This window comes from Artemia franciscana, chromosome 9, assembly GCF_032884065.1.
Source record: "Artemia franciscana chromosome 9, ASM3288406v1, whole genome shotgun sequence".
Taxonomy (NCBI): domain Eukaryota; kingdom Metazoa; phylum Arthropoda; class Branchiopoda; order Anostraca; family Artemiidae; genus Artemia; species Artemia franciscana.
Genome location: NC_088871.1, coordinates 46,233,034 through 46,250,617, shown reverse-complemented (window position 1 = coordinate 46,250,617; position 17,584 = coordinate 46,233,034). Strand labels below are relative to the sequence as shown.

Here is a 17,584-nt window from a genome sequence, read left to right as displayed (position 1 = left end):
CAGAGCAACAAGATATGTTGTCGTATTTATATGATATTTTTTTTTAAATTGAAACCCAGAATGTTAAAAAGTTAATTATTTAATGTAAAGCTGAAACGGAATCCTATCAAGGTGGTGTCCAGAGGGGGGTTGGGGGGCTATCATTTTTAAATGATAATGTCCTTAAATGATAATACCTAGTAGGTATTAGGTGGAGTATCCTATGGAAGCATACTGTCAATGAGTAGAAAAAGTTTCATTTCAAGTTAGCCCACGCCAAAAATTCTTGTGTATTTCTTCATTGTTTTTTTTGTTGTCTCATTTGTAAAACCTCTGTCTTCTATTCTAGCAGCAAACTACCCTAAAATTTGTTACTCTGGGAGCAAGATAGCCTTTGTAAATTAAAGTATAGAGTAATCATGCCTTAATCCAGAAATATGGTCAGTAGTTAGGGTGTTTCTCTTCTCTGTGCTTATTCTAGATGGCTCCTTAGTGAGAAAATGGCTGTGCCTGTTATAACACAGAAAATAAGTACTGTGTTTCCTGTGTGTTTCCTTTAAAAAAGAAATACTTGTCGTCTAGCACAACAAACCTGAGGATACATTCCAATACATATCATGCTGGGAATCATGAGGTCAAGTCAATTCTTGCACAAAAACTTCAGGGTCCAGTCAGAGCAGTCAGTTGCTAAATTATTCTCCACTTCAGCAGCCAGAAGAGGATATATTTCTCTTAGCCACAAGAATAAACACGTGGTTCGTCAGAGACTTAAGTGTTCCAGAGACTGTCTGCTATTTTCTTCCTTGAAGGACCAGGTTCTGGGACTTTGCAGTCAGTATGACATGGTTGCTGACAGAAAAGACCTCCCTAATTCTCGAAATACTGCCAAGGGTGGTATTGATGACGTTTATGCGTCACTGCATTCTGCTGTTCTTGAGGATATAAAAACGCCATAGGGGGGCATGATAATCTGGCGTTTAACATTTGGGCAGATCAGTACTGAAAGCTTTCATATCAAGGATATAGACTACTGTTTTTGACAGCTGAGTTTGAGATGAAAATTTACACTTTTTTAACTATATGTTTTGGAGCTGACCAGCATACAGCTGAAAACATCAGGGAAGAATACAGGCAGGTAGTATAGACATTCAAACTTTCCAGCAAGACCATTGAGGTGGTTTGAGATAAAGGAGCAAATGTGAAGAAAGCTTGCCAACTTTAAAGGTTTTCTTTAGGGACTGTTTAGGCCATGGCTTACACAACCTACTGATGGTTGATGGATTTCCAAATATACAGAAGATTGATTATTTGATCACAAGATACTGTCAGATCACAAGTGCACTGAGATATAGAGGACTAGAACAGGCAAGGGATTATGAACTCAAGAACGAAACATCAAAAGAACAACTCTCTGAATGAAGTGATAGATGTGTGCAACTAAAGCTCTCCTGGATAGTGTTATTGCCAATAAAGCTGGAATATGCGGAGTTCCAAAAAGAATAGACAAAAGACTGTTGGTCCAAGATGACTAGGAATGGAAGTAGCTAGGTGAACTTGCCACATTTCTAGGCGTTTTCAGCAAAGCTATGGAGGTCATGGAAGGGGAACTGTACCCTATACTTTGTAGAGCAGAATTTGAAGAGCATTTTGTGTACAATGTGTCAGATTCTCCAGCAATCAAGATCCTTAAGTAAAGCTGGAAAGAGAAGCTAAACTTCAGGTTTCCTATTGAAGATTACATGATCAGTGCTGGATTACTTGACTGAAAAATTTCAATTGACAGGGATCCAAGAGAATTTTTTGGTCAAGCTTACCCAGCTTCATGTCAATAAAGAAGATTCTTTGGTTTTCATGCAACTGCCAGCAAACAGCAGTGCAAAATGTGCACTGGAGGAGACCTCCTGTTTCTGCATAATTCCAACAAAATAGAAACCAGATGCTGATATGGACTTGGAAGCTGCTGAGACAACTACAATTGATTCAAAGTCTAGTTTTGCCAATATTGAAGTTTTTTTTCTCACTCCTAAAACAGTAACATAAAATACCAATCTGGATTTACCAACTGCTTTCATTTTGATTGCTTTCAAATCAAGGCACAGCAATTGAAGGGATCCCATGTGGTTCTGAAGAATTTTCTTTTGAGGGTATTTGTTTTTTGATTATTTTTTTGTGAGTGCTCTTCATAAATGGGAATGTAAGCTAAGGAACATAAAATGTGATTTTACATTCTGATTCACATCAATTTACGAAAATGTCAATTTGTTTCTTTTTCAAGCTTTTCAGATAACTCAAATCTCAAATTCCCTTGGTTTGGATTTGCCATATCCAAAACCCCCAACCTAGCCTGCTGCTACAGTAAGCTGCTTTATTTGAATAAATAAATAAAAAAAGTTTTTTCAACTGAAAGTAAGGAGCGACATTAAAACTTAAAACGAACAGAAATTACTTTGTATATGAAAGGGGCTGCTTCCTCATCAACGCCCCGCTCTTTGCGCTAAAGTTTGACTCTTTCTCTCAACTCTTCTTTTTAAAACAGTAAAAAACTTTAGCGTAAAGAGCGGGGCGTTGATGAGGAAGCAGCCCGTTTCATATACGAAGTAATTTCTGTTCATTTTAAGTTTTAATGTTGCTCCTTACTTTCAGTTGAAAAAACTTGTTTTTTTTATTTAATTTCTGAACGTTTTTGAATCAATGCATGTTTTGATTTTGGCTCTCCGCAGAGGAATAATTAAAACGAAATTTGCATATTTTTTTTTTTTTTTTTTGGCTAAATGGCTTTCTGATAATTTTGATTGAATGATTTTGAGAAAAAAAGAGCGGGGGAGGAAGCCTAGTTGCCCTCCAATTTTTTTGTTAATTAAAAAGGCAACTAGCCTCCTCTACTGTACAATTCCATCAGCCTCCTCTACTGTACAATTCTAAGCAATGATGCCTAAATTCAAGCATAACATTATCTTTGATTAAAGTAATCTGCATTGCAGTATTAATTGCACATAAAATGTTGCAAGAATACTGGTCCAAAGTCAATATGTTACAGAAACTGCTAATATATGCAACCTTGAAGAACAGTTGAATTATGGCATGCTCTTGCTGATGATACTTAGGCTCCTTATTTTTATTTTTCAAGTGATGACTTTCTTTGACATTTTTCCTGGCTGAAGGAACATTTCCAAACAATGAAGGCTGAAAAAGTGGCCAAGGGGGCTATTTAAAAAAGGAGAAGAAAGTTGAGAAGAGCTGGAAACAACCAGGAATCAAATTGCACTATACTTTACCGTTTAAAAACATGGGAAGAAACTGGAGATGATAGTGACTGCAACACTCTTAGTTTGGGAGAAAATTGTAATAAAATTATGTACATTGCTACACTTGCCAGAAAGTTATTGTCTATTAGTCACATAGTTATATAATTATAGCCATATCCCAAAGTTCTAATAGACTTCCAAAGTTTGCCTGAAGGAGTTTTTTTTCAACTTGCATTAATATTCAAAGTTTTTACCCAGATAATTGACGAATTTTGTTATATGGTATTTGAAGTTTTGTAGGCAGTAATGCTTGATGAAAAAAATACTAATTTAAATAATTATTTATGTTAAAATAGATAGATAGTCGATACTTGAACTATTATGCAAGGGTTCCGAAATGCCACAACCATTTTGTTTCTACCAGATTTCTACTTCTAATGATAAATAACAAAGAAAACCAGTGTCCAGACAGTGATTTACAAAGTTTTTAACTCATGAATAGGCCTGAGTTTCTTATATATTAAAGCTGGGATTTGAGAATGACTGATAAAAACATTAATGTGTATGTTCAACATTGATTGCACCAGCAGCATGCCACAGACATCTCACCAGCAGCAACTGTGTGCCTGTGCTGCTATTTTTGGTCCTGCTGCCACCAGTCTTCTCTTATTTACATGGTACTGGCGTTTAATTACAGCCATATAAAACACAAACCCCATTTTTGTGCCAATTAACTGTTTAAGATACAGTCAGGTCAGGAATAGTCCAAATTGACTATTCCCTCTTATTTTATTAAGATACCAGTAGGCCTACAATATTTTACTATTATACTGTCTGGCTGCATCTATTATCTATGACCTCTACTTTGTATTCCTTAATTCGTGTTTTAATGCTTTTTCTACTTTCTTTACATTCCTCTTATTTTATATAATCTATTACCTTAATTACCTTAATTTGCACTTCGGAGCAAATTAAGATCTGTAGATCTGTTGAATGCTCCTGAGTTGAGTCGGTGATGTCTCATAGCAGGTATGAGCAGGACGGAATGTCCCACTCATACTTCCAGTCTTTCGTGGCCCACTCTTTATCCAGTGCCTTCTTGAATGCTTCGGGGGTGGGGGCTGAGACAGTTGCTTCACACAGTTCATTCCAGGGGTTGACGACTCTGTTGGTGAAGAAACTTTTTCTGGCCCTGGTTCTGACTGACTGCTTGAACAGCTTCTTTGAGTGTCCTCTGGTGCACTGTGGGGGGCCTGGGTGGATGGGCAGGATCTTGGCATATGATGAGTTCAGCAATTTGCGGGTCATCATCATATCGCTACGGTTGCGCCTGTACACGAGGGTAGGGAGGTTGAGAGCCCGTAAACGATCTTGATAAGGTTTGTCTCCAAGGTTTGTGATGGCCTTGGTTGCTCTCCTCTGGACTCCCTCAATTAGCCTGACATCTCCTTTGTATGTTGGGAAGGCAGCGCACATGCCAAAATCCAAAACGGGTCTGACTAGTGCCTTGTAAAGTTTCAGGAAAACTAGTGGGGATCTGCTGGTAACTGTTCTTTTGATCAGACCTAAGTTTGTGTTGGCCTGGGACACGCTCTTGATGGTGTTGGCATGGAACTTGAGAAGGCTGTCAACGATGACCCCAAGGTCGCGTTCCTCTGTGCTGGTCTTGATGGGTGGATCGGAGTTGGAGGCATGTTCATGCATATGGTATTGGGCGCATGGGTTTGAGGATCCAAAGTGTAGCGTGCTGCACTTGCTTATATTGAACGATAAGAGCCATTTGTCTGCCCACAGCTGGATTTTCTGGACGTCTGTTTGCAGGGATTTTACATTCACTGCTCCAAATAGCTTTGAGTCGTCAGCATAGAGAGACAATTTGTTTTCCACCTCGCTGAATATATCATTGATGTAGATGTTGAACAGTGTAGGACCAAGAACAGTTCCCTGCGGTACTCCACTGATGACATCACAGGGCTCGGAAAAGACCTTTTCACCTCCAGCACCAAATAGCCTGACTCTCTGGGTTCGTCCTGACAGGAAGTTTATAAGCCAATTAACCAGGTTGGGGTGTAACTGGGCAGCAGTAAGCTTTTCTCTTAGCCTTTTGTGTGGGACTTTATCAAAGGCCTTAGCAAAGTCTAGTAAAACTAGGTCCACTGGCAATCCTTTGTCAAGCAAATCTGTAATGATGTCATATGTTTCCAGTAAATTTGTTTCAACTGACTTTCCTGGTTGAAACCCATGCTGATTAGGGGATAGGATATTGTTGACTTTCAGATGTTCCAGTATTGTATCATTGACCACTCTTTCAAGGATTTTTGCGACTACTGATGTGAGACTTATAGGTCTGTAGTTTTCTGCTTTAAGTCTGCTGCCTTTTTTGAATATTGGGGTCACAAAAGCAGTTTTCCAATCAGATGGGACAGATTTGGCATTAATAGACTTTTGGAATAGGTCAGACAGTGGTCCTGCGATGATGGTTGCCAGTTCCTTCAGCAGTCTTGGGTGTAAGTGATCTGGTCCAGCCGATTTATTCGTGTCAAGATTTTGAAGCCGTTTGAGGATGTTGGAGGGGTCGATGTTGACTTGCTCCATCGTTGTGGGGGCTTCATAGCCCGGGCAGTTTGGCAGGGGGCCTTCCGGTTCACAGGTGAAAACTGAAGCAAAGTGCCTATTTAGTTCGTTTGCTACATCAGTTATGTTGGTTACGGTAGTGCTACAGGGTTTCACCAGTCTGGAGATAGTTCGACGGGAGTGGTTCTTGCTAGAGACATAATTCCAGAATTTTTTAGGATTTGTCTTACTTTCTTTGGCAAGATTGGACTCCAGATTTTCGTAGAGTTTTCTGGTGAGGTTTCTCAGCTTGTTTCGTGCCTTGGTGAATTTTGTGTGTTGCTGCAGGTCTCCTGACTGCCTGAACTTTTTCCATGACCTCTTTTTCCTGTTTATTTCTCTTTTGATGTCTTTTGTCATGTAGGGGAGGGATCTAGGTTTTGGTTTGAAACTGGTCTTTGTGTGGGCATCCTGAGCTATTGCTAAAATAATTCTTGTGCAAACTCCCCCTCTCTAATATGCAAAAACCCATTAAATACTTCTAAGGTATTTTATCATATGGTATTCTATCAACTTAACCCCTATAAATGACTAGAAAATACATCTTGGATTGTGGTAGCCTATAGATATAAAGGAAATGATCCTTACTTTTTGTCATCACAGAATGTATCTTACAAATAGAAGAAAGACTACATTCTAATTTTATAATTGTGATTTCAAATGATATTACTCTCTTTTGTTATTAGATCTAGCTTACAAATCTTCTTTCCCAGGGAGAATTGTAGTGCATAGGCTAGCCTAGTTGTCTTTTTCTTTTTATAGATATTTTCTTGAGTAGTGTTTATATTAACATATTACTCAGATAGCTAAGAAACAAACTTATCTCTATAGTCAGAATTGCATCTTGAATCTAAATTTAACATTATTTGTGTTAGAAATGAACTTTTATCTCATCCCTGTATATACCAATTAAATAAAAAAAAAAAATTCTGAAAGTAAGGAGCAACATTAAAACTTAAAACTAGCAGATATTACTCTGTGTATGAAAGGGGCTGTTCCTCCCTCAACTTCCCACTCTTTACACTAAAATTTTACTCTTTCTCTCAATTGTACGTTATTAAACAGTAAGTAACTTTAGCATAAAGAGCAGGACGTTGAGGGAGGAACAGCCCCTTTCATACACAGAGTAATTTCTGTTTGTTTTAAGTTTTAATGTTGCTCCTTACTTTCAGTTAAAAAAAAACTTGTTTTTTTTTAATTTAATTTCTAAACATTTTTGAATTAATGCATGTTTTTATTTTGGCTCCCTGCAATGAATAATTAAAACGAAATTTGCATATTAATTTTTTTGCTAAATGGCTTTCTCCTAGTTTTGATGAGATAATTTTGAGAAAAGGGGTGGGAGAGGAGGCCTAGTTGCCTTCCAATTTTTTGGTTACTTAAAAAGGCAACTATAATTTTTAATTTTTAATGAACATTTTTATTAGTAAAAAATATACATAACTTACAAATTAACTTACATAACAAACTTCTATATTTGTATATTTTTATTATGTATATGAGGGGGTTTGCCCCCTCATTAATACCTCACTTTTTACACTAAAGCTTTAACTTTGTCCCAATTCTTTAAGATTGACCCCTGAATCACAAAGGATGTAGAACAAACAGTTGAAATTACTAAAAAATACTTTAGCATAAAGAGAAAGCTATTTAGGAAGATATGGATCCCCCATATGCAGAGTAATCTCTGTTCATTTTAAGTTTTAATGCTGGTCCTTATGTTTAGCTGAAAAAACTTTTTCATATCTATTTTTTCATTTTTTTTTTTTTTACAATAATGCTAGAAAATCCTGCACCCACTTCATGGAATTTCTCTTCTCCCATGACAAATTCCTCCAAGGGAAATCCTCCCATGTAGCCCTCTCTCCTCAACCCCCCCCCCAAACCAATAAATCATCCTGAAAAGGTCTGTACACTTCCAAGTAATCATTACTGCATATAAATGCTGGTCAAAGTTTGTAACTTGCAGTGCCTCCCCTGGGGACTGTGGGGAATAAGTCAGCCCCAAAGACATAGTTATTATGTTTTTTGACTATGCTGAACAAGATGGCTATCTCAAAATTTTGATCTGTTGACTTTGGGAAAAAATGAGCATGGAAGGGGGCCTAGGTGCCCTCTAATTTTTTTGGTCACTTAAAAAGGCCACTAGAACTTTTAATTTTCGTTAGAATGAGCCCTCCCTCAAGAATTCTAGGACCACTTGGTCAGTACAATCACCCCTGGAGAAAAAAAAACGAACAAATAAACATGTACCCATGATTGGTCTTCTGGCAAAAAATACTAAGTTTGATATTTTTGTAGATAAGTATATTTTTGTAGATAAGAGCTTGAAACTTCTACAGTAGGGTTCTCTGATATGCAGAATGCAATGGTGTGATTTTGTTAAGATTGTATGACTTTTAGTGGGTGTTTCCCCCTATTTCCCAAAACAATGCAAATTTTCTCAGGCTCATAACTCTTAATGAGTAAGAATGAATTTGATAAAAACTTGTATATTTAAAATTTTCATAAAAATTCAATTCTTTTGATAGGCTATATCTATTGGTATCAAAATTCTGTTTTTTAAAGTTTCATTTACTATTGAGCTGGGTTGCTCCTTACTAAAGTTTGTTACCATGAACTGTTTGATTCTTAATATAGGCCTATTCTGATTATTGGTAGCCTGTATAAGCATATTTTCACATTAAGGGCAGGGTTACGTGGCAAAGCTCATTCCTAATGTAAATGAATGTTAAGATTGAATTTAGGATGCAATTCTGACTACAGAAGTGAGGGTGGACATCACCCTACCACCTAATGTGCTACCTAATAGACCTATGACCCCTGAATTGGAATATACCTATAGAGGTGGGAGTGAAATTCCTTTCTAACCCATTTGAATGTTATATTTGGATTTGGGATTCAATTCTGACATGCCTGTAGAGGTTATGTTTGTTTCTTAGCTATCTGAATAATCCATTAGTATAAATATTATTATACCCCTTGGAATCTGGCAATAGGTCTAGGCTCCATAAGAAATAATATTTCAACAATTAAAAGCACTAGAATTTGACTTACCTTAATTTTTTCAGCCTCTTCAAAAGCTTCTTTCATGTTTCTTTTAGGGTTCCCTTTAAAAATGCTAGAGAATGTAATCTCAGAGGTAGCATGTTTTTGCTCAAAATATGTTTTATCCATATCAAGTCAGCCTACAATTTTCTGTAAATGATATACTTCTCTATGTATTAACGATATACACTTAAAGGAATAGTTACAATTGACTTAGCGTCTGCTATTTTTAAACATTAGTTTTTTAGTCTTTTGCCGTTGAATTATTTAAATTCATTTAAAAGTTTTCTTCTATGCTGCGCTGCCTATCATGTCGAAATACCATGAGAAACATCGAAAAACTCAGACAAGCGCGGAAATAAACAAGAACGAAACCTGGCACTGACTAGATTGTCGCCGTGGATTTGATAAATAATTATCCTTTTTCTTAAATGAAAGCAGAGCAGATTCAACTGTTATGTCGAATGCATATTGTTTTTTTCGTCCTGTGCACAATTGCACAGGAAATCTGCTTAATTTACTTAACATAAATTGTACTTTCACTTTGCTCACGTAACTAGTGAGTATTGCTACTTAGGGAGTATCCATAACGAGTATCCTAATGCTACTTAGAAAGTTGAATATTTTTCGGCTTAGTGATGATAATAGATGGCTCCATTTTTTTCTATGTATTTAATTATTTTTTTTCTTATTGTATTTTTCTATTATTATTAGCGGCAAACTATAGTGATATACTCAAAGTTTTTAAGAGGGTTTTCGTGTTTACTGATAGGCTCTAAATAAAACTATAGAGGCAAAATTCTACAACAATTCGTGGTAAGGTTTTGACAAATACGAGGAGTTTTGCCAAGTTTCAGGATAAAATAAATAGTAGCAATAGGAAGAATTTGACCTTCTATACGTCTCACTAATTTTAATAGACTGTAGATAAGACTAATCTCGCCTCATTTATTAAAAAAAAACTATATTTTTAGGTACTAGTGATCGTTACATTATGAAATTGTAACATTTAAAAATTAGTATGGAGTTTTTTAATTGTATGAGGTGAAACTTGTGTCACTATAATTGTAAACAGGGGCAGCAATTGATAAAAAAGTGTTGGCTACGGGGATGTAGCCAGTATGCATTTTTTTTCTTTTATCTAGCCGAGAGGCATTTTTTTTTTATTGACTTTTTAAACAAAATTCAAAATGTTTTCTAATTCGTAAAAGTTATTTTTAGAATAATGAGGATAGTACTTATGTTTGAATAACCCACATGAAAATATATATTACATAGAATTAACTATCCATTAGTGACACGTAAGAAATATTTTAGTGGAAATGCTCAGACAATTATTCAATAAAACCTTAAGCTGTTTTTTAGAAAATAAATTTTGCTACTTATTCTTTCACGGGATAAAAGGCCCCAAAACTCCTTTGGTATCTTTAACTAAGAATTTTTTGAAAGTATTTTACGTTTCTGAAAGTATTATATCAAATATTAAGAAGCGTTTTGTTTACCAGCTGACTTCCAAGACAGTTTTAGTTGAAAACATATGTTAAAGCTTAATAAACTCAGAAAAAGGCCAAACCATTGCAAACAAATCAAAACAAAGAAGAAGAGCTATACACACCATAAATATTCCGAAGTTTGGCGTAAGAAATTGATTAAAAAAAAACATTGTTGATTGTATAAAAATCTATTGACTGCAAAAGAAATTTTTTTTTTTACTAAAAAGATATTCCAGCTTATCAGTATTTTATACTTTCTAAAAATAGTAATTGTTTTGCAGGTCGCATAATTTGATTTGCAGTTTCCGGGCTCAAACCATTCTACTAAAAGCATGTTAACTATTTATTATATCATCGATAAGGCTGTTTTTTTTTTTATTCAGAAAGCCGTAGTATGAAAATGTCAAACTTTGGTGAGAAGAGAAATAAATAAGAAATTCGGGCGGCCACAAAAGAGCAAGGGACCGTGTCTCTTGAAAATTGGTATACAAAGTACTCTTTAGAAAACCACAGCCATTGTTTTCTATACGATGAATTTGGAAGAAAAGAAAAAAAATTAAGTTGTTCATAATAGTGAGTGGTAAGTGAAGATTGAACCATGTTAAAATCCATCAATACTACTATTGCTACTAATAACTATGTGCAACACCAATCCACCTGATGTTAGCACAGCTACACAAACACTCCTCCATCGTAATCTTTTCAAATCATCCCTCTTTACACCCTCCTAAGAAATTTATATTTTCGCTGAATCCCTCCTAACTAACTTATTCAGGGATTATCTACTTTTTGTGCCTAGATTATTGGCGTAAATGGACGATCTTTGGTAATCTGTTATTCGTCGTCCCCAGAGTATTGCCCAACAATTTCAACCTTTCTTTCATCATTTCTAGAAATTGAAATTTCATCAACCTTTCTAGAAATTAGAATGCATCCACTTTTTTTTTATCACGGTCTATTGTTTGAAATACGGTCAGTTAGACGGATGCACAAAATGATCTTTAGGCAATTCCTTTGGAAAGTATTTAACAAATCCTCTTTTGTGATTCGGAGTGCTACCTTTCAGAGCCATACTGACCACCGTTATCGCTGTAGCTTCCAATATTGTAATATAAGTTCACCGACTTACGTTCCAGATCCAAAAATTGTAGGGAGGTACATGGACTATCAACAAGTCCTTTCACCTCTTTGACTTCTTCTCCAGAAAAACTAGCTACTGGAAGCGCTATTTTCCTCCAGTCTGCAAACAATGGATATATACGATTATGAACAATAATACACTGCTATTGATTGTGAGAAGTGCAAGTACCTGAGCTACCTGTCCCCAGCAGTTTAAGGCACTAGGCCGGCCGGTACCAATACGGCTCTTCCTACTCATTCCCGCTCTCTTCTGCACAATCAAAAACTATGGATAAATCGTGTCCCTTTAAAAATAGACTTCTTCAAGCTCTAATCTTTATTAAACAATATTTTTCTTCTTTAAGGTATCAATTGCTGCCTTAAATATCTTACGAACAATTTCCCATGGCAGGTTAGAATCCAGGATAGCTGTATAAATATTTGGAATCTTAGCCAAGGAGCAGAAACGGTTAAGAGCAACAGTCTCCTCACTCCGAGCCTGTCAATCAAATAAAATATGCTGGATTGTTTCCTCTGCTGAAAAGCAGATTCGGCATAAAGGGGAATGATATAGCTTCCAATTAAATAACAAGCTATTTAGAAGTAGGGCACCTGATTTCAGCCGCTAATATAGCACTGTATTTAATCTTGTATGAAATGGAGATAATATTAATTTACTGTGATTAACTTTGGATCTTTACCTGATAATATCCCGTGAATTGAGGTCAGAGGAAGGACTAGGAGATAACATGGAAGCCTTTGCTGCTAGAGAATCAGCCATATCATTATATTTTATACCTTTATGACTAGGAACATGTTGAAAATAAACTTCATTTTCTTTGATCTTAAGATTAAGAATTTGTCTTATAATGTCATATAAATCTTTGTCATTAGCAATTTTATTAATATTTTGGATCAGTAGTAATGCTGATTTAGAGTCGGAGAGACAGAGTATATTTTCAGATTCCATGTTATAATTTATAAGTGCATCCAAGGCTAGGCGGATGGCACATAATTCAGCAGACAAGATAGCAGATCCCAATGGGAGAGGAGAATAAATGTTCAAATTCAGGGATGGGATACATGCTCCTGCTCCAGCTCTTTCCCTCTGGACAGATCCATCTGTATATATTTTTCTATAATTGGGGTAAGCCTTTGAGATGTGTTCAGCCAAAATAGTCTGGATCTCGTAATTAGGAATCAAATCTTTACTAATAGAGGTAAGTTCTACTTGACAGCTTGGAGGACTCATTTCCCATGGGGGGGATTCAGTATAGGGATATGCATAAAGAGAATGTTGATTCCAGTTTGGGAGCTCCAGTTGAGATTGATTCCATGATGAATAGGCATTGGGACAGGCTGACTTCTCAGCAAAGGTATGTGCATATACAGCATGCTTGGCTCCATAAGCCTTGATTTGCGAGAAATATTTTATCCTTAGACTAGATGCTCTTTCACTTAGGGACACCAATCCCGACAGTATTCTTAACTTCGACAAAGGAGTATGCTTATGCACACCCAAGGCTATTCGAATAGCAGAATTTTGTAAAGATTCAAGGATTTTGAATGAGGATGAAGGACGAGCTGAAAAAATTTGAATCCCATATTCTATATTTGAACGAATATATAATTTGTAAAAATTCAAAATAATTTTTGGGTGACATCCCCACTTACTTCCAGCAAGGCTTTTTAGAATACAAAGTCTTTGAATAATCAAAGATTTCAAAGAATTAATATGTTCATGCCACTGCATTTTAGAATCCATTAATAAACCAAGTAACTTTACTGAATTGCAATATGGGATCTCCCTGGGATTTTACGTTCATGATCTACCAAACTTTTTTGAATTGTGAAGAAGAAATTTAGGCCTTTGCTATTCTGTTTTTGACATTTTCATTTTATCCATGAAATCTTTTCTAATAATTCCATCTAGGTAAGTGAAGTTGTCAATTTGATCAATATTACTTCTACACAGCACCGCCTCTACGCCGTCAGTTATGAAGCGAACTGTTCTTCGCTCCAAGCTTTGTAAACTGCATCTCAAAGTCTAAAAAGTATAGTAATACTAAGTAATTTCATTCTTTTTTAGACTAAAATGTCTTCTCTTATCCCTTAATTGAAGTTTCTTTTATTTTGTATGAAAAAATCAAGTGTTTTTTCATTGATATGTTTTTTTCTTCTTTTTAGCCTAAAATTTGTTCTCTTACCCCTTACCTTCACAAAAACCTTAGGAGTGCCCTTTCTGTTTCTTTTTACCTTGGTATTTTTCCTTTCTCATTATTCACTACTGAGTTTTTTGAGTTATAACAGATTATCCAATATTTATGCCTGATATCAGGTTTTTTCAGCTACTCTACACGATACGGTAGTGCCAGTGATTGATCAAGGGGGGGGGGGGGGTTCCCATGATATGGATAGAGTTTGACCAAGCATTTATATAAGAAAACAACTTCTGACGAAACTTCTTGGTACCCTCTCCACCCCATCGATATAAATCCTCTATTCCCCAGTAGGAAGCATCAAAAGACGCTGTATCTAAAACAATTAGGAAAATTATGTCTAATGTCCTAATTCTACACGTTGAAAATTCAAAATATCTAGCCATCAAGCTCTGGCCTACTTATGCTTCACGTTTGGGAGAACGCGCCTTCAACTGTTAATGAAGGTAGCTTTTTTCTAGCAGTAACTTTTCTATCTTGTCGCTTAGAGGTTACCCGAGCAATGTATACTTAACCAACTGAACTAAATGCCAATTCAAAATTTTCAGCAAAAAAAAGGAAACACCTTGTGAAGGCGGTTTCTTGGCAAGTAATTCCCTACGGTATTTTCTAACATGAAAACAACAAATTAAAGCATGCTTGTTGAGATTACTATCCTTTTCAAGTAAAGTTGGCCTTCTTAATTGAGCGTGACTACTATCGTCCTTTGGATAATAAAAAACACGTATTGTTATGAATCAGTCAACCTGTTAACACTTTGTGATTTGACAGTGTAAAATTGGTTTGTTTAAAAAATGGAGAGACAAAGACTAGTCTCCCGTGACTGTAGATTAAGAGTTTTTTCCAGTTCCTTCAAAAGTGAAAGTTGCAATTCTGTTATCCATACATGACCTGAAGAGTATGCTCGAACTAAGACAATCAATTAGGTTAAAAGTTGTTTGTGCCCAGACTGATCCTCTAAGGACACATCAACCATGAGGGAAAACTTTTGAAAATCCATTGTTTGATCTTTTTTATCCATCTCCGTTGTTCAAATGCTAGGTTTGAGATACTTTGTATCTTCTGTGAAAACAAAATCGAACCTCCTTTTACCCTCCTTTTACTGAGGATGAATTTTACGTACCCTACTCTTAAAGATCTAGGGACTTTTGTGGGTTTGTACCATGCATTTATTGGATTGTTATTGGTTATAAACGCGCATCATCTTATCTGGCATGAATAGATGTTCCCCTTTCATGAATGTGTGGGTCAGGCCGAAGGTAAGCCCTTTAGTTTGGTAAGCCCCCTTTTTATTCTAAGCAATACCCATGAAAACTTGTACCGTACAAAAACCTATTTTTGCTAACCAACTGAGATTCCATCCAAACAATTCAAAAATATGAAACCATTTGTGACTTTGAATTTACTTTTGTAACTTGAATTGAAATTATTTAGCTATATTTCTAAAACTATTTTCAGTCCATAGTTTTCGTAACAAGTTTTGAAATTCCAAATTAGTTGAACACTATAAACGAACAAGATTATCCCTAATGACATCCTTTGTTCCTTCCAAAGTAAGAACAAGGATCTAAAATAACTCTGAATGTCACCTTTATAAAGAATTTAATTCAGAAGCAGCTAATCTGGTATTATGAATAACTAATCCTTGTTTATCTAAGATTATTGGCTAAATTCAATAGTTGAAAAACCACAACGATGAAAAAGCTACTGACCATACCTGTCAAAGTAAAAATCTGTAGAAATATTCAAGACTTATGAACATAAAGGCTTTTCAAAAAATACAATGGCTTCTAATATTGTCAGGTTAATACAACAGACTAGTACTAAAGGTGAAAACCTTCACAAGAGTGTAAACAATTTTCAACTGGTCATCATGAATCCAGTCTTTGTATTTTTTCTTACATTTATGTAAATTATACAAGTCAGAAATATATTTGAAACTCAGGTGAAACTTTGACCGAATTATGATTTTTACCATTTTTTCAATGACCAATGTTTTGGTTACGTACAACTATCGTTTTTACTCATTAATAACAACCCTTTTTTGAGAATCATGTCAATCTATCCGATGTTTACCTTTTCCCGAAAAAAATTAACTGCCTCTTTTCATCAAATAAATGAAAAGTGGGCATATGTTCGGATCATTATCCTGATGACCCAGTGCACAATGGAGAAAATAAAGTAGTCTTGTAGATTTTTTTTTCAATTTTGATTAAAAGCCTCGGAATTTTTCGCCAGATTAAAGTTTTTCGACAACTAAACAGGTTGAAACCTGCTATGAACAAAGAATGACAAACCCTATTAGCATTGTCAAATGAACTCAACAAACGCAAACATGAAAGCCAACACTTTTGAATCCACCATATTACTAATAAATTTCTTTAGATCCTAGCCCTCTTTTACTTTATTCTATCCCTCTTGAAATTCTTGTGTCCTCCTTGGAGTTACTTTGTTAATGTTAAAAACATCATTTGGACAGCTAATGCTGGTATTACCAAGTTTAAGCTCTTCAATAAATTTTGTATTTCTCTTCTAATTCTTAAACTGTATTGCTCTGGAATCGACTAAATTTTATCCTTCTAGTTTCAACCTTGTGTTTCATGGAAACCCTGTGGATATTCTTTAGAGATAGTACAGTCAGATAACTCTGGTTTTATAGAAAGCTCAGAATGAAACGCTTACGCTTGTCCACAGGAAAATGCGTTGTGACTCGGTTTTCCTAAAAAAATCGGCACTTAACTTTCACAAAGGAAACATTTTCTTGTTGTTTTTCGCCAAGTATCATGGCTTATTTACTTCATTTACGAAAACTATTTCATCTATAAGTCTATTTTCATTTTATGAAAATAGTCTATTTCATTTTATGAGTGTTTTAATTTTGAAAAACGATTTCGGCTCTTTTGAGCTTCGGCTCTTTTGAGTTGATTTTTTCGTCCTGAAAACATAAGCTGCAGCAAACGGGAAATTCAAAGTATCTTTCATGTGATCTATATTTCAAAATGAATAAAAAGAAACAAATTAAACATGTTTACCTAGTCAATCCCTTCGACTATGAATGGTAACGAATGTCTATGGCATACACTTCTTTTGAATGCTTATTAAGATCATGATTCTTTTAACTGGCCAGTGATAAGATAAAGATGCTGGCAAGAAATTAGCTTGAGGGTGGAGCAAAGTATTAAAAAAGTAAGGATACCTTTTCTGTGTTTGAAAATCTTAAGATGGCTAAAAGAGATTCTAGGGGTATATCCACCCTCCACTTTAATGATCCCTGATATTGTCCTATGTTGTATAAACAAATTTAAGAAAATATTAGAATTTTGTTTAATACCCAAACAGTTTTTAGGCTATTAAAAAGAATTTTTATGTTTGCTTTCATTTTTATCCACATCATAGATTAACTTTTACCCTGCATATTTGTCCAACTGATCTAAATTATCTTGCAGTGATGTGATCATATTGGCTGATTTAGAATGAATGTTTGTAGTTGTTTAGTTTCATCACAAGTTGGAAACTATGCTTCAAAGCAACATAGTTTCCAGTTTAGAGCACTTAGAAATGCTAATTCTAGAAGTGCATCTATTTCTAGTTGACCCTCCTCATCCATGGGGCCAACTAAATATGTGTAAAGTGGGGAGGGTTTTGAATTTGAGGGAAAAGTTAGGGTTGTACAATATGAATGATGTTATATTTTAAATACTAATTCCAATCATCACTGGTAATTTCTTTTAGTTGTAAATTGAAAAATAATTGAAAACTTACACATCCATTAATGCTAATATCCATTTTCACTTTCAAGTTTAAACTAGCCAACTGTCTAAAGAAAACAAACATCCAATTTTGCTTTTATGTTACAGTACCTATAGGG

At 35.3% G+C, this 17,584-nt stretch overlaps 1 protein-coding gene and 1 long non-coding RNA gene across 4 annotated transcripts in view; one reads left to right on the top strand and one right to left on the bottom strand.

The window, feature by feature from the left end:
* LOC136031481 (kinesin-like protein KIF20B) overlaps nucleotides 1-9,183 on the bottom strand; it is a 106,438-nt gene extending 97,255 nt beyond the window's left edge. For 2 of the 3 annotated variants that reach the window (XM_065711113.1, XM_065711114.1), the window contains exon 1: nucleotides 8,895-9,147. In XM_065711113.1, the coding sequence (XP_065567185.1) occupies nucleotides 8,895-9,014 (120 nt within the window). In that variant the 5' untranslated portion in view covers nucleotides 9,015-9,147. Of the gene's footprint in view, nucleotides 1-8,894 lie in introns of all 3 variants that reach the window. The other variant, XM_065711112.1, reaches the window with a different exon arrangement.
* Nucleotides 9,184-16,675: 7,492 nt separating this feature from the next.
* LOC136031480 (uncharacterized) overlaps nucleotides 16,676-17,584 on the top strand; it is a 42,724-nt gene continuing 41,815 nt past the window's right edge. The window contains exon 1 of the long non-coding RNA XR_010618516.1: nucleotides 16,676-16,774. This is a non-coding gene — a long non-coding RNA (uncharacterized LOC136031480). The remainder of the gene's footprint in view (nucleotides 16,775-17,584) is intronic.